The sequence below is a fragment of the Saimiri boliviensis genome, chromosome 2 (genome assembly GCF_048565385.1).
Source record: "Saimiri boliviensis isolate mSaiBol1 chromosome 2, mSaiBol1.pri, whole genome shotgun sequence".
Taxonomy (NCBI): Eukaryota; Metazoa; Chordata; class Mammalia; order Primates; family Cebidae; genus Saimiri; species Saimiri boliviensis.
The window spans coordinates 28,550,270-28,573,390 of NC_133450.1; the positions used below are offsets into that span (position 1 = coordinate 28,550,270).

Sequence of the window (23,121 nt, forward strand, 5' to 3'; positions counted from 1 at the left end):
GACCAACACTGTTCCAGGCAGTTTACCTGTGTAACATTTAATCCTCACAGTAGCTGGGCATAGTGGTGTGTCCCTGTAATCCCAGCTACTCGGGAGGCTGACACAAGAGGATCTCTTGAGCCCAGGAGTTCATGACCAGCCTGGGCAGCACAGTGATACCCTATCTTAAAAAAAAAAAAAAAAAAAATCTTCACGATAACCTTAGGAAGTATGTACAACTGTTGTCCTTATTTTACAAATGAGGTAGAGGAGTTAAAGAACATGCCCAAGTCTTCACAGCTGGTAAGCAGCATACCTGTGATTTGAGCATGGACCAGAAAGTCTGACTCTAGAACCTTCCGTCTTCAAGGTACTATGTTGTACTGTCTCTCAGAGAGAGAAAAAGCTAGATATTCCTGTTTCCGTTTATTGTTATCCAGTATATAGAGCTACTGCAAAGGACATGCTGCTTCTTAATTTCTGAGTTATGAACAAGGTTAATGGTTATCTTTAATATGTACACATTGTATACTCAGTTTATACCACAGACTGATCATAAACCCGAAGAAGAGTGTAGGTAGGAGGCTCTTTGAAGCAAGTTGCATCTTCAGATTTTCACCAGCTGCACCAAAACTACAAGCTGAGTGACCTCTCCTGCTCCCAGAAAAGAATATGTTTTTGCTTTTTTAAAAAGTGAAACGGCTGGGCGCAGTGGTTCACACCTGTAATCCCAGCACTTTGGGAGGCCGGGGGGGTGGTGGATCACCTGAGGTCGGGAGTTCGAGACCAGCCTGGCCAACATGGTGAAACCCCAACTCTACTGAAAATACAAAAATTAGCTGGGCATGGTGGTATGTGCCTGTAATCCCAGCTACTCAGGAGGCTGAGGCAGGAGAATGGCTGGAACCTGGGAGGCGGAGGCTGCACTGAGCCGAGATCATGCCACTGCACTCCAGCCTGGGCAAAAGAGTGAGACCCTGTCTCAAAAAAAAGAAGTGAAGCAAGGGGAACATAGACTGGTGGGATATGGAGCTGACTCAGCAAATGAAAGTTATATGTGACCTGTGCCAGTGGGAAGACAAGAGACTAGCTGCCATCTCTGGATCGTATGTCATTTTACATGAGTAGGTATAGACTTGTCCAAATGAGGTATTTGCATAGACTTCATAAAAAGTAAAAAGTATATGAAAATGCTTGTTTGCTTGCTTGGCTCTGAGTAAACTAAATTTCTTGAGAATTTAGAAGCGGGTGTGTGTATGTACATACAGGTTGAGAATCTTATCTGAAGTGCATGGGGCCTGAAGTGTCTCAGATTTGGGTGTTTTTGGATTTTGGAAGATTTGCACATATATCTTGGAGATAAGGCCCAAGCCTAAATATGAAATTCCTTTGTTACATATATACTTTATGTATTTTATACAGTATCTTTAATAATTTTGTGCGTAAAACAAAGTTTTGACTTAGACCCATCACATGCAGTCAGGTGATCCTCCTGCCTCAGCTTCCTGATTAGCTAGGACCACAGGCATGCACCACCACACCTAACTAATTTTTTAAAAAATTATTTGTAGAGGCAGGGTCTTCCTGTGTTGCCCTGGCCGGTCTTGAATTCCTGGATTCAAGTGATCCTCCTGCTTCAGCCTCCCAAAGTGCTGGGATTACAAGGTGTGAGCCACCGAGCCTGGCAGACCTTGTGAGTTTTGAGGACCCTGGGCAAGTATTTTGTAGGATGCCCTCTGTTGGGCATTTGTCAGATGCTTTTCTCATAAGCTGAGGTTATGGGTTTTGAAGAGGAAGACGACAGAGATAAAGTGTCATTTTTTTTTCTTGTCAAAACCGTGATTCACTTGTAAACTGTCATTTTCATCACTTCACATCACCATGATCTGTCACTGTTGATACTGCCCTTGATCATTTGGATGAATTAGTGTTTGTCAGGTTTCTTCACAATACAGTTATTCCTCTCTTTCCTTTTTTTCACCCTTAATGATGTTTTCATCAGTCTACTACAGAGTTACTCTTTTTTCTCCCTTTCCATACTGTGTTCTTTAGAAGGAAGACACTTTATGTAGCCCACACTGAAGGAGTGGGGAGTTACGCTTCATCCTCCTTACGGGTGCCTACATAAATCACTTGAGAATCTTCACGGAAGATTTGTCTGTCTTCCTCATTTATTTACTTAATCATTTATATGTAAATGTAGATTTATGGATATTTATTGTGTACTTTGGATTATAAACTATATTTGGTTGCCCTAACTGTTTCAGCGTTAGCTATTGGGAGCTCTTTTGATCGGCTCCTGTGTCCCTTTGACACACCCCCATTCTTGTATTTTTTGGATTTTGGTTTTTGTTTGTTTGCTTATTTGTTTGTTTTGAGACAGAGCCTTTCTCTGTTGCCCAGGTTGGAGTGCAGCAGTGCAATCTCTTCACTGCAACCCCTGCCTCCCGGATTCAAGTGATTCTCATGCCTCAGCCTCCCAAGTAGCTGGAATTACAGGTGGGTGCCACCTTGCCCAGCTAATTTTTGTATATTTAGTAGAGATGGGGTTTCTCCATGTTGGCCAGGCTAGTCTCAAACTCCTGACCTTAAATGATACCCCCGCTTTGACCTCTGGTTTTTGTTTTTGAGCACCTTCTTACTTCTGCACTATAAGATGCTCCAGACTCACTTTGTACATTTCCTTTGTCAGTCTTAGGATCATCTCTCCAAGGAGCCCTGGTTGCTTTTATTGGTGAAGGGAATTTGGTCTGGGTGGATAGTGTTATCTTTAAGGCAGCTTTTTCTGGTACTTTTTTTTTTTAAATGCAGTTGTGGTGCCAAGTGGCCAAAAGTAGTCCCATTCTTCCTGCAACTTTAGAGTAAGGCTAGAATTCTTTGAGCATGAGTGGTAGTGCATAGGGGCAGAGCAGAGAACCAGGTCTCAACTCTGCGTTAGGTCAGGTCATTCATTATTAGGGAGGGTCACTAAAAGCAATCATTTGAACTGTACTTCTATCTTTAGCAAGACCATGGTGGAGGCTGGATGCGGTGGCTCACGCCTGTAATCCTAATACTTTGGGAGGCCAAGGTGGGTGGATCACCTGAAGTCAGGAGTTCAAGACCAGCCTGGCCATCATAGAGAAACCCCATCTTAAAAAAAAAAAAAAAAAGACCATGGTTGAAAATGGAGAGTCTGTTAGTTACAGTCCTTTCACGAGGACCTTCCTGATAAATTGTTGTTCGTGGTTACTTCCAGGAAAATTGTCCCTGAGATAAATTTGTGCGCTTTCATCAGAAAACAAATGATGTCTCTTTTAGTCTTTTAATTTTGGCTTCCAGAAAACTTAGAACCAAATTTATTATGCAAATAAAATTTGCTCAATTCAGGTTTTTGAATAAGACTTGTTTCTTCCTTTCTTTCTGTCCTTTCTTTTCTTTCTCTCTCTTTCTCCTTTCTTTCCTTCCTTCCTTTCTTCCTTTCTTTCTCTTTCCTTCTTAAAAAAAGAAAAAAAAAAAAGACTTGTTTCTTCCATCAGGTGAACTCTATTCCATTTTATTTTTAATTGCCTTACTGCCCTAAGTTGCTTACACATCCTTTTGAAGTGTTATCTTGAATGTTTGGTAAAGGAATGAGAGCAGGCTTCAGTAGCAGGACCTGCTGTAAAATCTTTTTCCAGCCACTGCCTAGCATGGTCCAAGAAAATAAAATACTAAATGAGTTTATCTTCCCAGTTACCTGTCTTCTCACTTCTCACAGGTTCAGTGTGAGTATTCACATACTCTTGACGTTGCCTACTCTGCATATACAATTAACAGTTATTTTCCTACCCTTTTTTTTTTTTTTTGAAATGGAGTCTAGCTTTGTTACCCAGGCTGGAATACAGTGGTACAATCTCAGCTTACCACAACCTTCACCTCCCAGGTTCAAGTGATTCTCTTGCCTCAGGCTTCTGAGCAGCTGGAATTACAGGTGCCTGCCATCATCCCCAGCAAATTTTTTATTTTTGGCAGAGATGGGGTTTTGCCATGTTGGTCAGGCTGGGCTCAAACTCCTGACCTCAAGTAATCCACCCGCCTCAGCCTCCCTAAGTGCTGGGGTGACAGGCGTGAGCCACCATGCCTGTCCTCCCTGCTTTTTAAATTACGAACTTTGGTGTGCCTTTCTTCAGAAGGCAATATCTAGAAACAAATCTTTATTAATTTCCATTTCTTGATGTCACATGGGGAAATATTATAGCTTGGTATTACCTTTGTTTAATTAAAGAACATTATGATTAGTATTATAAATACTTTTATTGTTAGAAGGGAAGAAAAGAATCCTTTTAAGGTTTTGCTATTATAGTAGGTAAAAGCAGTTATTGATTCACCAAGGTGGTTCTGTAGGACAATTTAAGAAGAAAAAAAACCTCTCAATTCATGAGAAACCAGATGATCTTTAAGGTGATCTGTAATTAGAACATTTTTAATTAAAGGAAATTAAACTATCATTTCAGCCTATTAGACTTTGCTGGCTCTGGTTAGTCATTGAGCTTGTCCCAGTTTCCTGTTCCCTAATTTTAGCTCCTTGTTTTATGTAATTATGTTGAGGTTGGGGGGTATGATTTTTTTTTTCTTTAAGACTAATGTCTTGGCTCCTAAATAACTACAAAGTTATATGAACTAGATAGGAAACCTACTGATTTTCAGAAAAATTCTGAGATGCTTTAGAATGCCCAAACAGTCCATATGAGTTAGCCTCACCTGAAATTCAGTTGTCAGGTTGCCTGCCTGGATTTCCAAATAGCCAAATACATTCCCTCATATGGTTGTATCATCTGAAGGTTATAGGGAGTGTAGACATGTGGAGGCCCTGGGGGAACTTCTAGCATCATCACACACTATTTCTGGAAGGTAAATTTCTTGTTGATAAAAGGTGCAGGCTGCAGTGGTGGGCCGTTTGCCTTCAGCCTCTTGAAATTTGAGGTTTTGCCTTAGAATGAGTCTTTAATAATCTTCAGATGTCATAGAGAGAAGACACAATACAAATGGTTCTTCTACGATTGGAGTTCCTTAGTACAACATGGTGGAGAACAATTTAAATAGTATTTACTCCTTCAGAGTACCAGTTGGAGATGTGATTTTCCTGGAGTTTTTCAGAAAAACATAGCAAATTGGGCCGGGCGCGGTGGCTCATGCCTGTAATCCCAGCACTTTGGGAGGCCGAGGTGGATGGATCACAAGGTCAAGAGATCGAGACCATCCTGGTCAACATAGTGAAACCCCGTCTCTACTAAAAATACAAAAAATTAGCTGGACACGGTGGCATGTGCCTGTAATCCCAGCTACTCAGGAGGCTGAGGCAGGAGAATTGCCTGAACCCAGGAGGCGGAGGTTGCGGTGAGCCGAGATCGCGCCATTGCACTCCAGCCTGGGTAACAAGAGCGAAACTCCATCTCAAAAAAGAAAAAAGAAAAACATAGCAAATTTCTTTTCTTTTTCTTTTCTTTCTTTCTTTTTTTTTTTTTTTTTTTGAGACGGAGTTTTGCTCTTTTTGCCCAGGGCTGAAGTGCAGTGGCGCAATCTTGACTCACCACAACCTCTGCCTCTTCGGCTCAAGCAATTTTCCTGCCTCAACCTTCCGAGTAGCTGGGATTACAGGCATGCTCCACCACACCTGGCTAATTTTGTATTTTTAGTAGAGATGGAGGTTTCACCATGTTGGTCGGGCCAGTCTTGAACTCCTGACCTCAAGTAATCCACCTGCCTCAGCCTCCCAAAGTGCTGGGATTACAGGCATGAGCCACTGTGCCTGGCCAACATAGCAGATTTCTTAATTCATTTTGTAAGGTACTTTTAGCAATGCTGTAATATGAATTTTATGACCTGCATTTAAGTTTCTTTATGATGTAGAGAGACTCCTCTTCTTAAATTAAAAGAAAAAAAAAGTTTTTGAAGGACACTGTTAATATCTTGGAGGAAAAGAAACAGATCTGTTCTTCCAGGAAATAAGGTGGTTCGGCAAATGTGTGCCAAATCCCACAAGCCCTGTTAAATTGAGTTGTTTGTCCTAGGCCAATGACTTAGTCTCTTTCCTTGCCTTAGCATGGAGATGATTAAATATATGATGACTCTTTTCAGTACTTTAACCTTGATGCTTATCATAGAAGTGGGTACCTGTGTGGCTCAACTGATTCTGAAGAAAGGAAGAGAGGTACCACACTGGTGACTACACATTACTTAGTGATTTGGTTAGTTCGCAGACCTTTTTGACTTATATGTGTGTATCCAAGGTTCTAAAGTACTTTTTGGCTGGGCATGGTGACTCATACCTGTAATCCCAGCGTTTGGGAGACTGAGGTGGGAGGATCACTTGAGCTGAGGAGTTCGAGATCAGCCTGGGCAACATAGGGAGACTCTGTCTCTACAAAAAATAAGACAATTAGTCGGATATGGTGGTGCTTACCTGTAGTCTCAGCTAATTGGAAAACTGAGGCAGGAGGGTGGCTTGAGCCTATGAGGTTGAGGCTGCAGTGAGCTATGATTATATAACTGCACTCCAGCCTGGGCAACTGCTTGAGCCCATGAGGTCGAGGCTGCAATGATCTAGTATTTACTACATGATTGTGCCACTGTACTCCAGCCTGGATGACAGAGTGAGGCCCTGTCTCAAAAAAAAAAAAAAGTAAAATAGTCTTTTTTTATGCTGCGTCTTTCAGTTTATGATTCAGAAAAAGTATCACATGAACAAGAGGCCTTTAGGAATCTTCAAGGCTAAATTTCCCTCAAAGATTGTTTAGCTGTTGCTAACTTCAAGGTCTTTACCTTGTGGCTGCCTGCTGATCTCTCTAAGGTGGAGAATGCAGACTGATCAGCGAGCGCTGTGTTACACTTGAGAGGATTCTTAACTCTGATTTGCACTGATGGAAAGATTCTAAAGATTCTTTTAGTCTTTCTTGGCCTCTATATATTCCACTTCATTCAGACATTCCTTTTGGGGAAAAGCAGCACGGGATGTGGAAAGAGTGAGTTTTAGACATTTCTCAAATCCACATAACACTATTTATTTCTATTTTTCATTATTTATTTATTATTATTATTTTTTGAGACAGTTTCGCTCTTGTCACCCAGGCTGGAGTACAATGGTGTGATCTCGGCTCACTGCAACCTCTGCCTCCCAGGTTCAAGTGATTCTCCTGCCTCAGCCTCCCACGTAGCTGAGATTATGGGCACGCGCCACCACGCCCAGCTAATTTTTGTATTTTTAGTAGAGATGGGGTTTCACTATGTTGGCCAGGCTGGTCTTGAATGCCTGATCTCAGGTGATCCACCCACCTTGGCCTCCCAAAATGGTGGGATTACAGGTGTAAGCCACCGTGCCTGGCTACTTACTGAGACATGTTCTTACTCTGTTGCCCAGGCTGGTGTGCAGTGGCATAATCATGACTCACTGCAGTCTCGACCTCAGGCTCAAGTAGTCCTCCCATCTCAGCTTCCTGGGTAGCTGGGACCACAGGTGCATGTTGGCTGCACCTAGCTAGTTTTATTTTTTGTACAGACGAGATCCCACTATATTACCCAGGCTGGTGTCAAACTCCCAGGCTCAAGTGATCCTCCTACTCTGGCTTTCCAGAGTGCTGGTATTACAAGTGTGAGCCACCATGCCTGGCCAACACTATTAACCGTGATAATGGACAAGTTACTAAGTTTTCTCATTAGTAAAATAGCGATAACAAGACCAGTTTCCATGGAGTTGTTAAGAAGATTAAAGATTATGTTTGCAAAGTGTATAGCATGATTCTTTAATACTTTTATCTTTCCAGACCACTCAGCTGCAGAACCCTAAGCTCTGATCAGTTCATGCATGTGCCTTTTCTTTGCTTCTGCATCCTGGCTACTAGGTTTTAACCACTAGAAATTTGTGGTTCATTATCTTAGCTGAGATCTCAGTGCCATCTAGCAGTCATTCTATGTGATGTTAGTCAGTTTTCTTTCTGTCCTCTGCAGAGGGCAAAATTGTTGGCCCAGAAAAACTTGGTTTTGTTTTGTTTTCCTTGAGATCGTTTTTCAAATGTTGGGATTGGTTGTAAAGATTTAAAAATTAGGAGATTTCAAATAAAAGTTAAAATGTCCAGCTTCTCTTGAAAAACTGGATGATCTGAAAACCGGAGTGCCATGGTAGTCATTGGCTTTTCCTATGACACAGGCCGTCTTTTCTAGTTTGCCATGTATGACTTGTGTTGGTCCAGTAGACCCAGTATGTTTCTTTCTATGATCTCTGTGGGCATTTACTTTTTGTTTTTGTCTTGTAGATTCTACCTCCTTAAAATCCCTCAAACTCTTCAGTTAATGTGTTATTAAAAATTTTTTTAATTAAATAAAATTATTTTAATACAATTTAAAATTATTTGAATTACATAAAATCTGTTCCTTTCTCTCTATACTGAAGGCCCTCCTCCTTTCTTACCTGGAGTACTGGAATAGTGTTTCAACCCACCTCCTTATCTCTAGGGTTCTGTCTCTCTGGTCTGTCTTCATAGTACAGGTGGCTTCACCTTAGAGAGGTACTGGCCAGATCGTGAACTAGAATAGCACACCTCTACTATGTGCTATTCTAGTTCACGATCTGGCCAGTACCTCTCCAGGCACTCAACCTCTCTGGGCCTCAGTTTCCTCCAGTGGAACATGGGGGAAATAATTCTTGCCAGTAGAGTTATAGTGAGGATTAAATTTAAAATCCTTATAAAATAGTGATACAGTATTTGACACTTAGTATGTTCAGTAAATACTAGCTGTTAGTAATATGATAATGCCATATTTTCATTTATGTTTTTCTGGACCCAGACCTTCATTCATATTTGCTGTCTCTTCTACCCTGAATGTCTTTACCTGTCTTCTCCTTGACTGAAATTCATCCTTTAGGATGCAGTTTATGTGTTACCTGCTCCTAGATACACTCCCTGACCCTCCATAATCCCATGGCAGCTGTGCATCTGGTAGCATGCTTGGCACATTGCAGTGAAGCTCTCTCTCTCTTAGCTTTATTGAGGTATAATTGACAAATTAAAATTGTTTATATTCGAGATATGTAATGTAATGTTTTGGTATACATATACATTGTAAAGTGTTTACCACCATCAAGCTAATTAATACATTTTATCACCCCCATACAAATGTCTAACAAATACCTTAAAAGTTCCTCAGTATCACTAACCATCAGGGAAATGCAAATCAAAATCACAATGAAGGCGTCTCATTTCTTACCACTCTCCTCTTCATTTAGACTCATAAGCCCTTTGAAGACAGGAATTATCTTACTCATACTTGTATCCCCAGTGACCAGCAATGGTCTAGGTATCGTAAATGCTTGACAAATTAGGCCAGGTGTGGTGGCTCATGCCTGTAATCCCAGCCCTTTGGGAGGCTGAGGCAGGCAGGTCACTCGAGGTCAGGAGTTTGAGACCAGGTGCTTGGCCACCATGGTGAAACTCCATATCTAATAAAAACATAAAAATTAGCTGGGTGTGGTGTTGTACCCCTATAGTCCTTGCTACTCAGGAGGCTGGGGCAGAAGAATTGCTTGAACTTGGAAGGTGGAGAGAGGAGCAGAGATTCGCCACTGCACTCCAGCCTAGGTGACACAGCAAGACTTAATCTCAAAAAAAAATTTTTTTTTGACAAATTAATAAATGGTGCTGGATGGCACCATTTATTAGTCAATATTAATATTAATATTGACTAATATTAACTACTGTTATGATTAGGGAATTTAGAAGATGTGCCATAAAGCTAAAAGTTAATCTGTCATTTCAGATTTATGTAGTGGTGAAAACTTTTCTTTAGTTATTATGAGTTTTTTCTAAAATGAAATAGCTTTATTATTATTTTTTACCGTTAAGCGATACGTGCCTTTTTTTTTTTTTTTTTTTTTTTTTTTTTTTTTTTTTTTTTTTTTTTTTTTTTTTTTTTTGAGACAGAGTCTTTCTCTGTTGCCCAGGTTGGAGTGCAGTAGTGCAGTATCGGCTCCCTGCAACTCCACCTCCCAGGTTCAAGCAATTCTCCTGCCTCAGCCTCCCAGGTAGCTGGGATTACAAGCACCTGCCACCATGCCCGGCTAATTTTTTTTTTTTTTTTTTTTTTTTTGTAGTTTTAGTAGAGATGGGGTTTCACCATGTTGACCAGGCTGCTCTCAAACTCCTTACCTCAGGCAATCCACCCACCTCAGCTTCCCAAAGTGCTGGGATTACAGGCATAAGCCACCACGCCTGGCTGAGCCACCACATCTGGCTACATGCCTTTTTAAAAAATGGGGAAAAAAATTAAAAGTATAACAAAGTCTCACTCCTTGGAAATAACTACTGTTATAAAGTGCTTTTAAATGTATAAGCTTAAATGTGTGCTACTTAATTTTCCTGCTTAAAGTTTCCCCTTAAAAGAATTATGTTTTAACAAATAGCATTAAGACATCCAATTTAATATAATTAAGCCACTATTTTTGTGTTCCACATTGCAAAGTAGCTTCCAGTCTTAAGTGACGAAATGTGCCTTCTACTAAGACAGTCATGTGCTCTAGAAAAGAAGGCTGAGATCCAGGCTGTTAAATTACCATGGAATTCCCTTGCTTTGTATGTGGGCATTTGCTTACCAATGTATGCCCTTTCTTCTGTGCTGGTAGGCCATTCTCTGGTAATAGAGCAGCTTTAGCAGAAGCACTAACGCTAAGGATGTAGAGGAAAGGAGTAATCATTTATAGAAGCCAAGGATATCTCTTTTTTTTTTTTTTAGGAGAAATTTCTTCTTTTTTTTTGTTTGTTTCTTGAGACAGGGTCTTGCTCTTCCCAGTAGCTGGGACTAGAGGTGTGCATCACCACACCTGGCTAATTTTTGTATTTTTTGTGTAGATGGGGTTTTGCCATGTTGCCTAGGCTGGTCTCTAACTCTTGAGCTCAAGCGATCCTCCTGCCTTAGCCTTCCAAAATGTTGGGACTGCAGGCGTGAGCCACCACGCCTGGCCAGGAAGTTCTGGTTTGTTTTCTGTGTTTTGCTTCCACTCTACCTAACCATTGACATAATTAACATGAAATTTGCAGGAATAGCTCTCCTGGCTTTTCTTCTTTAGGCATTCCTTTTTTTTCTGCTGTCCTTGTATCATATGTCCTAATTTTATTCTCCACCCACAACCCTTCCCTATCAAATTTGTTTTTATAGAAGAAATGTGTTTTTATATATCTTTGTCACTCTTGTATAATCTTCTGATAATTGTCTACTTTCATTTTTGTGACATGTCCCTCTACAGGGAATGATACTAGTCTGCATTCTATAAAGTGAGTTTTTGCAAATAAATCCAATGTATATAACTTGGAGCATTGACTAGATTAACTTTTTGGTATGGTAAGACATCCTATAGCAGCAACAGATTTTAGCCCACAATGTGATTTGAATGAGTATTTGAATGAATGAAATTTGCTTTATTTGGATTTAATCTTCTAATCCAGTTTTTGTCTTTCGTGTTGGTCAGAACATAGTCATCATAATGACTATCAATTGTCTTTCATCGATAGTGTCTCTGTCTCCCCAGTTTCTGTGAATTCTCTTCCTGAGTGTTATTTGCTGCCTATGCCTATTCTTACTACTTATCTTATTTTAGATCACAGATTCTGCTGGCCATATTCTCTACTCCAAAGAGGATGCAACCAAGGGGAAATTTGCCTTTACCACTGAAGATTATGACATGTTTGAAGTGTGTTTTGAGAGCAAGGGTGAGTAACCAGAGTGTTTCCCTGGATTAAAAATCTTCTCCAACTCTAGTGCTCCTTATTACAGTCAGCACTTAATATCTAGTTTCCTTTGTATGTTTATTCTGATTTGGACACCTGTTACCTTGCAGTCTTTGGAGCACCTTTTAAAAGGTCGAGCACCTTTTAAAAGGTCATCTAAGTGGAATAAAAGATTGAATAGGTGGAACAAGAGAATTTTTAGGGCAGTAAAAATATTCTGAGGCCGGGCGCGGTGGCTCAAGCCTGTAATCCCAGCACTTTGGGAGGCCGAGGCGGGTGGATCACGAGACGAGGTCAAGAGATCGAGACCATCCTGGTCAACATGGTGAAACCCCGTCTCTACTAAAAATACAAAAAATTAGCTGGGCATGGTGGCGCATGCCTGTAATCCCAGCTACTGAGGAGGCTGAGGCAGGAGAATTGCCTGAACCCAGGAGGCGGAGGTTGCAGTGAGCCGAGATCGTGCCATTGCACTCCAGCCTGGGTAACAAGAGCGAAACTCCGTCTCAAAAAAAAAAATATTCTGTATGGTACTGTAATAGTAGATTCATGTCATTATATGTTTGTCCAAACATTACATTTGGAATGTACACCAAGAGTGAATCCTAATATAAACTATGGGCTTTCGTTGATAATTATGTGTCCATGTAGGTTCATCATTTGTAACAAATGTACCACTCTGGTGAGAGATGATGATAATGGGGGAGGCTATGCATGTGTAAGGGGAGGGGGGATATGGGAAATCTTTGTACCTTCCTCTCAGTTTTGTTGTGAACCTAAAACTGCTCTAACAAAATGAAGTCAAAAAAAAAAAAAAAAGAAAGCTGGGCACAGTGGCTCACACCTATAATCCTAGCACTTTGGGAGGCCAAGGCGGGCATATCACTGAAGGTTAGGAGTTTCAGACCAGCCTGGCCAACATGGTGAAACCCTGTCTCTACTAAAAATACAAAATTAGCTGGGTGTGATGGCTCATGCCTGTAATCCCAGCTACTCGGGAGGCTGAGGCAGGAGAATCACTTAAACCCAGAAGGTGGAAGTTGCAGTGAGCAAGATTTTGCCACTACACTCCTGCCTGGGCAACAGAGTGAAACTGTGTCTCAAAAAAATAAACAACAGCAATAGCAAAAAACAAAACTGGCTGAGCATGGTGACTCATGCCTGTAACCCCATGCACTTTGGGAGGCCAAGGCAGGCAGATTACCTGAGGTCAGGAGTTCAAGACTAGGCTGGCCAACATGGTGAAACCCCATCTCTACTAAAAATACAAAAAATTAGCTGGGTGTGGTGGCACATGCCCGTAATCCCAGCTAGGATTACGGCTGAGGCAGGAGAAGTGCCTGACAGTTCTCTGTGCAAAAGACTATATAGACTTGACTCTGACCATTCTGAGAAATAGTTGTTAGGTGATTTTGTTGTGCATATATCAAGTATACTTACCCAAGCCTAGATGGTATAGCCTACTCGGCAATATACCCACCTCGGCTATATTGCTTCTAGGCTACAAACCTGTACAGCATGTGACTGTACTGAATGCTGTAGGCCATTGGAACACAATGGTACTTGTGTATCTAAACATAGCAAAGATTTAGTGAAAATACAGTATTATAATAATCTTATGGGACCACCTTCATATATGCAGTTCATCCTTCACTGAACTGTCTTTGAGCAGTGCATGACTGTCCTGTGCTGTGACAAACAGGGAGGTAGTTGGAAGCCTGTAAGTAAGAAGACAGCCTGATCATTTGGACCAGGTGGGGCTGAGAACTGCTTGGGTTTCACAACTTTTTCAATGAGGAAGGAAAAGCAAAAATTTGTATTACATCTTCTGTGGGCAATGTCATAATCAGGATTACACATCGGATTTGGGAGAACAGAACACTCTGGATACCACGTTTTGTTTGGAGATTTGTTGTTTTCATGCTCAGAAGACATCCAGTGACTTGTCTTACTTTGTTCTCAATCTTACCCTGTGCAGTCTTATTTATATTTCTCTTGCTTTCAAATTAATCTTTCCAGTCTATCCAAAATTTTTTTTTTTTGGGGGGGTTTTTTTGTTTTTTTTTTTGAGACAGAGTTTCACTCTTGTTACCCAGGCTGGAGTGCAATGGCACGATCTCAGCTCACTGCAACCTCCGCCTCCTGGGTTCAGGCAATTCTCCTGTCTCAGTCTCCCGAGTAGCTGGGACTACAATTTTTTTTGCATTTTTAGTAGAGACGGGGTTTCACCATGTTAACCAGGATGGTCTCGATTTCTTGACCTCGCGATCCACCCGCCTCGGCCTCTCAAAGTGCAGGGATTACAGGCATGAGCCACCGTGCCCGGTCCCCAAAAGATTTCTTTTTAAAAATTTATTTTAACCCAGCAATATTCTTGGATTTTTAAAAAAATATTCTATTTTATTTTATTTTATTGAGACAGAGTTGCTCTGTCACCCAAGATTAAGTGCAGTGGCACTATCTTGGCTCACTGCAACCTCCACCTCCCAGGTTCAAGCAATTCTCCTGCCTCAGCCTCCTGAGTAGCTGGGATAATAGGTGTGTGCTGCCACGTCCGTCTTACTTTTTTTGTATTTTTAGTAGAGATGGGGTTTCACCATGTTGATCAGGCTGGTCTGGAACGCCTGACCTTGTGATCCGCCCACCTCAGCATCCCAAAGTGTTGGGGATTACAGGTGTGAGCCACCACACCTAGCCAACTTTTGTATTTTTAGTAGAGATGGGTTTCGCCATGTTGGCATGGCTGGTCTCAAACTCCTGACCTCAAGTGATCCACCTGCCTCAGCCTCCCAAAGTGCTGGGATTACAGGTATGAGCCACTGTGCCCAGTCCAAAAGAAGTTCTTTACTGTCTTTCAAACATGCCACACTCCGATTTTAATTTCTGAGCCTTTGCTCATGCTTTGCCATCTGCCTAGAGTACTTTGCCTAAGCCCTGCCTTTAGGTGTTCCTTCTTTAGTGAAGTCTGTCCACAACTACTGTCTTCCCTCCTCTTACCTTTGCTCCATATTGGGATTGTCTGAACCAATTCCTTTGGCTTAAAATTTTACATTGCTTTGAATTTTCATCATAGCTGTTTTGTATATGTGTCTTAAATCCCAATTGAATTATTTAAAGGCAGGGATTGTATCCTGGCTTAGTCCATGTTGTGCTGCTGTAACAGAACATCACAGACTGAGTAATTTATAAACAGTAGAAATTTATTTGGTTTATGGTTCTGGAGCCCGGAAAGTCCAAGATCAAGGGGCCACATCTGGTGAGGGAGGGTCTTCTTGCTGTGTCACAATAACATGGCAGAAGGTATCACATGGCGAGACAATGCACAGGAGAGCAAGAGGAGGCTGAACTCACTTTTATAACAAACCTACTCTTATGATAATGACATTAATTGATTGATGAGGGCAGAGTCCTCATGACTTAATCAGTTCTTTTTTTGAGATGCAGTCTCGCTTGTCACCCAGGCTGGAGTGCAGTGGTGAAATCTTGGCTCTCTGCAGCCTCCACCTTCTGAGTTTGAACCATTCTCCTGCCTCAGCCTCCTGAGTAGCTGGGACTACAGGCACCCACCACCATGGCTGGCTAATTTTTGTATTTTTGGTAAAGACAGGGTTTTACCATGTTGGCCAGGATGGTCTCAATCTCCTAACCTCATGATCTGTCCGCCTCGGCCTCCCAGAGTACTGGGATTACAGGCGTGAGCCACCACACTGGGCCCGACCTAATCAGTTCTTAAAGGTCCTACCTCTTGTTCAGGCACAGTGGCTCAGGCCTGTAATCCCAGCACTTGGGGAGGCTGAGGCAGGAGGACCACTTGAGCCCAGGAGTTCCAGACCAGCCTGGAAAATATAGCAAGACCCTGTCTCTACAAAAAATATAAAAATTAGCTGGGTGTGGTGACTCACGCCTGTAGTCCCAGCTACACGAGAGGCTAAAGCAGGAAGATCACTTGAGCCCAGGAGTTCAAGGCTACAGTGAGCCATGATGATGCCACTGCATTCTAGCTTGGAGGACAGAGCAAGAACCTGTCTCAAAAAAAAATTTTTTAATAAGTATATAAAATTAAAGGTTCTACCTCTCAACACTCTTGCATTGGGGATTAAGTTTCCAACACATGGACTTTGAGAAGGATGCATTTAAGCTGTATCCTATCCCTTTAAAATCTCTAGCACAGTTCTAGTACTTAGTGAGTTATCAATGAGTAGTTACTGAGTTGACTTCAGTTCATTTCCGAAAACTTCCAGTGCCTCTCAGGCATCAGAGGGTACAGTACCATTCATTGTGGCTTATGGTCTCAGGAACCCCAGTGCTTAAGTGGCACTATGCTTCCTAAAACTTCTAATTTCATGCAGGTAATTTTAAATTTTATAACTAGGTGAATTCCAGGGCATGGGGCTGAACAGTTTTCTGGAGCTCTTTGGATCTTTTCCTTTCTCATACTTGATGATTTAAGATTAGAATGCCTCTTCGATCCAGCTGAATCAGATTGACTTTTCTAACATGAACTCTATTATAAGAATCATCCCTAAGATTTGAACTCTTATTGTAAAGTTTGTTTTCCCCTTGAGCTGTTGTAACTCTTTTAAGGGCTTAGTGGGAATAGCTCTATAACATTTTATTCATCTGCTGAAATAAGGGATACATTGATCACAATGTTTGAGTGGAATATTAGATAAAACTTGTGCTCTTTTCAGTGCTCAGATTTATATTAAGTAAATCCAAGCTTAGCACATATCCAATAATCCTAATTCATCATGGCCTTTCCTCAAAATTTGACAGGGCAACCTTTTCAGATATGGAAATAGGCATTTTCAGCCCAAGTTAGTGCCCACTATCTCTTGATTTATATGCCAATCAATTTCACACAGTTTTGATTTTTGAGTTTTATTTCTCAATTCAATAAGCCTGTGTGTTTTCTCTTCTGCTGTTCTGTTCCTCTGTAGCAGTTGCAGTATCTTGTGTCCTTGCCTGCTCAGAGATGTTTGCCAGCAGCATGTTCTTCTTGCTTTCCGGCACCCCACACAGATAGAGGCTTTGTCTGGAATGTTTGTGATTTTAGCCAGAGCCAGGAATTTTCTGCAACTGAGCAGGGGGAGGAGTTGTGGCTGTTTCCCTCTATTGAGTGGGTAGGGGTTCAGGGGAGGGAGGGAGGGCGGATGGGTGGGTGGGTAATTTCCCGGAATTTTAAGTATTCCACACAATGAATCCTTTTATTTCTTTCTCAGGAACAGGGCGGATACCTGACCAACTCGTGATCCTAGACATGAAGCATGGAGTGGAGGCAAAAAATTACGAAGAGGTATGTCCTACAGTAACAGCCAGAAGAGGCAGCAGTGTGCTGTGCTGTGAGGTTTCTGTGACCTCGCCAGGCCCACAAGCTGTGCTTTGCCCAAAAGGCTGTGGTTTCTTAGCAGTCATGTGACAGCCAGCCATGATCTTACTGATAAAAGAAAGTTGTATTAACAGCCTTGAACAATAATTCTGGCTGTGCTGTCAGCCAAAGGACTGAACTCACTGTCCCACAGAAATGTTGGTTTGGTAAAACACTCAAGCATTTGGCATTAGTTCTCTCTCTCTCTTTTTTTTTTTTTTTTTGAGACAATCTTGCTTTGTTGCCCATGCTAGAGTGCAGGTGGTATGATCTCAGCTCACTGCAACCTCTGCCTCCCGAGTTCAAGCAATTCTTCTGCCTCCCAAGTTCAAGCGATTCTCCTGCCTCAGCCTCCCGAGTAGCTGGAACTACAGGCACTTGCCACCACGCCTGGCTAATTTTTGTATTTTTAGTAGAGATGAGGTTTCACCATATTGGCCAGGCTGGTCTCCAATTCCTTACCTTGTGATCCCCCTGCCTCAGCCTCCCAAAGTGCCAGGATTACAGATGTGAGCCATTGCACCCGGCCGGCATTAGTTCTGAGTCAGAAACTAAATATGTGTGTCTAGAGAGAGAGAGAGATTGATTTTAAAATGTTTAAAGCTGGAATTCAGTTATTTGTTATTGCCCACGGTTAAGAAAACTGATTTGTTTTTAATTCCTAAGACTTTTTTCCAAAGACCAACAGTTGTTTCTGTCTGTCTGTCTGTCTATCTATCTTATCTATCTATCTAGCTAGCTAGCTAGCTATATCTATCTGTCTATCTATATCTAGGGCATGGATTCAATGCTGTTTAGTCTTCAATAACTGTTCTGTCTTTGGGAAATAACAATAGTCAAAGATAGTTTTCAGTTACAATAATTTCAAACTTAAAAGAGGGCAGGATGGAGGAAGAAGCTGCAGGAGACTAGGAATGGTGATAATAGAAATTTGATGCTGATAGCAAGTATTTATTATAGAGTAATAAAAACTGACATCTATTTGGGTGACAGTGAGATAGAGGTGTACACAGAATGAGGAGAGGGGCAACAGCCTTTTTCATCTCTGCGCGAGACTTTGGGGGCAGCACAAAGGGTTCTTCAAATGAAGGGCACCTTTGAAAAACCACCAGAACTATTTAAGACTAGATAATTGATCTTTACAGAAAGATAAGAGTATTTTTACCCAGCAGAACAGAACCTGAGGGCATGAAGGAGGAGTGGGGTACAGGAAATAGAATTGACTTTTGAAGAATGCGAACCAAGAAAATGAAGGAAAATTGGTTTAAGAGGAAAATTGTCTAGGAATAGTGGAACAGAAGTTGCTCTCTCTTTGGTCAGGACTTTGGAAGGAAAATATCCTAAAATGGAAGAAGACTGGAAGTGACTGGGTAATTTTGCAACAGGAAGTAGCACAATTGCAGCTCATCCTTGTTCAGATCCTCAGTTGAATGAAACTAGGTAGTGTTATTTAGAGGCAGTAAGTAGGAGCAAGTGATACAGTTGTGAATGGGTGACAATTCCCGGTAGAGACTTTAAGTTGTTTGTTTCTGTTTCCAGGATAGTTTAATTTAAATAAAACCAAAAAACCTCTTTATTTGATGAATTTAAGAGTAAATTGAAAAATATTTTTAAACCTTCATGATTCAGAAGAATCTTAATTATATTTATATAAGATTATGCTCAAGTGCTTTTGTAAGATACAAACACTAGGGAAAATGTTGTCATTATTATGAGGTGGAAGAATAGGTAAAATGATTTCCAGTTTGTGGTTACTGCTTCTGTTCCCCAACTGTGGACCATTCTCAGTTGAATTTGTACTCTGCAGAATTTTACCTGTTTCGGTTTTTTTCTCCAACATGATGGCTGTTGATATTTATTAAATAACAACACATCATTGCCCTATTAGACAGTAGACATAGTTAGTTCACCTGAAAAATCAGAGGTCATTATTGTGGGTTTATATAAAGAATGCTTTAGACACAGTTGTTGTATAGCATTTTAGAACCCCTATACCTCCTGGAATTTCCATCATCCTTGGACTTTATAGACATTAGGAAAGGGGCTTATCTTTCCTGACCTTTTGCTTAATTCAAGAGGGGATTCCCTAGCCCAAAGGAAACTACGGTGCTTCCTTTGCCTGCTTCCTGCTTCAGATGTCTGACATGTCCTAAGCCTTTTTTTACGCATGTAGTTACAACACAGCTCCAAAGTTCTGTTTCTTAACCAAGAAACTCCTCCCCACTACTGTCTTTAACATCTCTCCCCACCCTCCTACCCCTCCCCCCATGCCCCCCAACAGCAAACCAGATTGATACAGAAGAGGAATGGCTATGGCACAGTCCAAAGACCAGCCCTTTCTTCAGTCTGCAGCAAGGCTCCCTTGAATCTTCCTTAGAAATGACTGTTAGCTGGTTGGACGCGGTGGCTCACGCCTGTAATCCCAGCAATTTGGGAGGCCAAGGTGGGCGGATCACCTGAGGTCAGGAGTTCAAGACCAGCCAGACCAACTTGGTGAAAACCCCATCTCTACTAAAAATACAAAAATTAGCTGGGTGTGGTGGCAGGCACCTCTAGTCCCAGCTAGTCAGGAGGCTGAACCAAGAGAATTGCTTGAACCCAGGAGACCAAGGTTGCAGTGAGCCAAGATCTCACCACTGCACTCCAGCCTGTGCAAGAGTGCAGTGAGACTCTATCTCAGAGAGAGAGAGAGAGAGAGTAAGTGAGAGAGAGAGAGAGAGAGAGAGAGAGAGAGAGAAAGGGAAAAGAAAAGGAAATAAATGGCCTTTAGTTGTCTCTGAGCTAATATCTGTGACAAGAACACACATCATAGAAGCACTTTGGGCCAGGTATGGTGTAATCCCAGCCTGTAATCTCAGCACTTTGAAAGGCTGAGGTGGGCAGATCACCTGAGGTTAGGAATTCAAGATCAGCCTGACCAACTTGGCGAAAACCCCATCTCTACTGAAAATACAAAAATTAGCCAGGCTTGGTAGCAGGCATCTGTAGTCCCAGCTACTCAGGAGACTGAAGCAAGAGAATCGCTTGAACCCGGGATATGGAGGTTGCAGTGAGCCAAGATCGCACCACTGCACCCCAGCCTCTGTGAGAGTGCAGTGAGACTCCATCTCAAAAAAAAAAACAAAAAAAACAAAAAAGAAAGAAATGGCTGTTAGTTTTCTCTGAGCTAATATCTTTGACAAGAACACAGATCATAGAAGCACTGGGTCGGGTGCGGTGTAATCCCAGCATGTAATCCCAGCACTTTGAAAGGCTGAGGTGGACAGATCATCTGAGATCAGGAGTTCGAGACCAGCCTGGCCAACATGGTGAAATCCCATCTCTACTAAAAATACAAAAATTTGCCTGTAATCCCTGCTACTCACGAGGCTGAGGCAGGAGAATCACTTGAACCCGAGAGGTGGAAGTTGCAGTGAGCCAAGATTGCACCACTGCACTCCAGCCTGGGCAACAGAGCAAGACTCTGTCTCAAAAAAAAGAAGCACTTTGTTCCCTTGTTAATCAGAGCACACTGAGCATATGTAGAGTTTTTGAGGCATTTAATTTCAGGCCCTTGAGATAATGGAGAGGCTTTATCTTCAGAGGATTTGGAACCTTTGGCATCAGTATTAAGGGCACACTCTAACTTTCTTCACGGCCAACACATCTCTTCCTCATATTTGTGGACTCATAGTTCTGAAATCCCATGTGGTCTTGTAAAATTGAATAGTAATTGTACCACACTACCTACCTAAATTGTTATTAATGCATGTGAAATTGCTATGTAACACAATACAAATGTAAGGTGATATTATTTGGAAGACAGAATGCTTGTCATATTGTAAAGAAGCATTAAGTCTTGTCGTTTGAAAGAGAAAGAATACCTCTGTCCTCAAAAATAAAGAAAGCACTTTTGATTTTGATTTCCTGTATTGTAGTTTATGAACCTCTGAGCACTGTCTTACTTTTGCCCTTCAGACGGTGTGTCTTTGTAGATTCAGCATGTGAACCAAGCCACTTCTTTTTAGTTTATGATCTGTGGACTAGAGCAGTTGTTTGCAAGGACTTATTGTCTGATTGTGCAGCTGGGAGAATGCAGGCAATTACTGTCCCACAAAGAAGGAGCTATCTGACACATCTTCTAACTCCTGGGCTGTGCATCCCACAAGTAAAATACTGTTTTGCTGAGGGATTCTATTTGTCTGTCATTGCTATCAACAGATATACCAAAAACACAGCTGCCCTGGTTGGAGCAACAGCTGAAGGCTTTCCAAAATTTCTGTTTCTCTGAGTGCTCTCAGGAAAGAAGAACTTTGACCATGTACTAGATCCAAAATCCTTTTCTATCTTTCTTTCTTTTTTTTTTTTGGAGACAGAGTCTCGCTTTGTTGCCCACTGGAGTGCAGTGGCATGATCTCGGCTTACTGCAACCTCTGCCTCCTGGGTTCAAGCAATTCTCCTGCCTCAGCCTCCCAAGCAGCTGGGACTACAGGTGCATGCCAACATGCCCAGCTAAGTTTTGTGTATTTTTAGTAGAGATGGGATTTCAGCATGTTGGCCAGGCTGATCTGGATCTCTTGACCTTGTGATCTGCCCACCTTGGCCTCCCAAAGTGCTGGGATTACAGGCATGAGCCACTGGGCCCAGCCCCCCGCCTCTTTTTTTTTTTTTTTCTCTCTTTTTGAGGCAGAGTCTCGCTCTGTTGCCCAGGCTCTAATGCAGTGGTCAATCTTGGCTCATTGAAACCTCTGCCTCCCAGATTCAAACAATTCTCCTACCACAGCCTCCCAAGTAGCTGGGATTATAAGTGTGCACCACCACACCCAGCTAATTTTTGTATTTGTAGTAGAGACAGGGTTTCACCATGTTGGCCAGGCTGGTCTCAAACTCCAGACCTCAAGCCATCTGGCCACCTTGGCCTCCCAAAGTGCTGGGATTACAGGCGTGAGCCACTGTACCCAGCCACAATCCTTTTCTTGATATAAGTTAAATGAAATAACATGGGTAAAGCACCTGACACATAATTAGTTTGTCATTTCAGTATATTTTATACTTGTTCTGGCAACGGGTATGGTCTTAACAGAGTAAATAGGATCTTTCTAAATTTCATTTAGCCCTAACATTGATAGTTTTAACTGGACTTATTTTGGCACCTTGGTGACCTTTTGAACGTCTGTGACTACTCTCATCCCCAGGAAGTAGATGTCCTTAGATTTAGGTAGGTCTGTTAATGTTTTTTTGTTTTTGTTTTTTTTTTAAGACAGGGTTTTATTCTGTCACCCAGGCTGAAGTGTGTAGCTCATGGCTCATGGCTCATGGCTCATTGCAGCCTCAATTTCCAGGGCGGCTCAGGTGGTTCTCCCACCTGAGCCCCCTGGTAGCTGGCACTACAGGTGTGCACCACCACACCTGGTTAATTTCTTATGTGTGTGTGTGTTATTTCTTGTAGAGATGGAGTTTTCCTGTGTTGCCCATGCTAGTCTCAAACTCCTGGGCTCAAATGATTCACCTACCTCAGCCTCCCAAAGTGCGAGGATTACAGGCATGAGCCACTGCACCCAGCGGTGTTATGTTTATCTTGCTGTGTTAGACTAGATCAGGCATCCCCAAACTACAGCCTGCGGGCTGCATGTGGCCCTCTGAGGCCATTTATCCGGCCCCCCGCTGCACTTCAGGAAGGGGCACCTCTTTCATTGGTGGTCAGTGAGAGGAGCACAGTATGTGGCGGCCCTCCAACGGTCTGAGGGACAGTGAACTGGCCCCCTGTGTAAAAAGTTTGGGGACGCCTGGACTAGATCGTCTTCATATTTATTGCTGTGCTCCTGGAGTAGTTGGTGGGAGGTGTGGAGGCAGCAAACTACTTTGAATTTGTCTTGTCACAAGAAGCTTCTCTCTTGGATCATGATGCTCCACCAAGGAAAAGAATCTAGAGATTCTCTAGAGGTTAGATTAATACTTCTGTTTTAAGAAGCAGTTTTTTCAGAGCGTTAACACCTTTTCTTGGCACAGTTACATATAACCGTGTAAACTCTTTAGATTTAAATCATCATTATCATGGAC

At 42.0% G+C, this 23,121-nt stretch overlaps 1 protein-coding gene across 1 annotated transcript in view; it reads left to right on the forward strand.

Annotated features, from left to right (window-relative positions):
- Nucleotides 1-23,121, forward strand: part of TMED10 (transmembrane p24 trafficking protein 10) — a 48,630-nt gene that overhangs the window by 14,167 nt on the left and 11,342 nt on the right. The window contains exons 2-3 of the mRNA XM_003924560.4: nucleotides 11,585-11,696; nucleotides 16,937-17,010. Of these exons, the coding sequence (XP_003924609.1) occupies nucleotides 11,585-11,696; nucleotides 16,937-17,010 (186 nt within the window). The remainder of the gene's footprint in view (nucleotides 1-11,584; nucleotides 11,697-16,936; nucleotides 17,011-23,121) is intronic.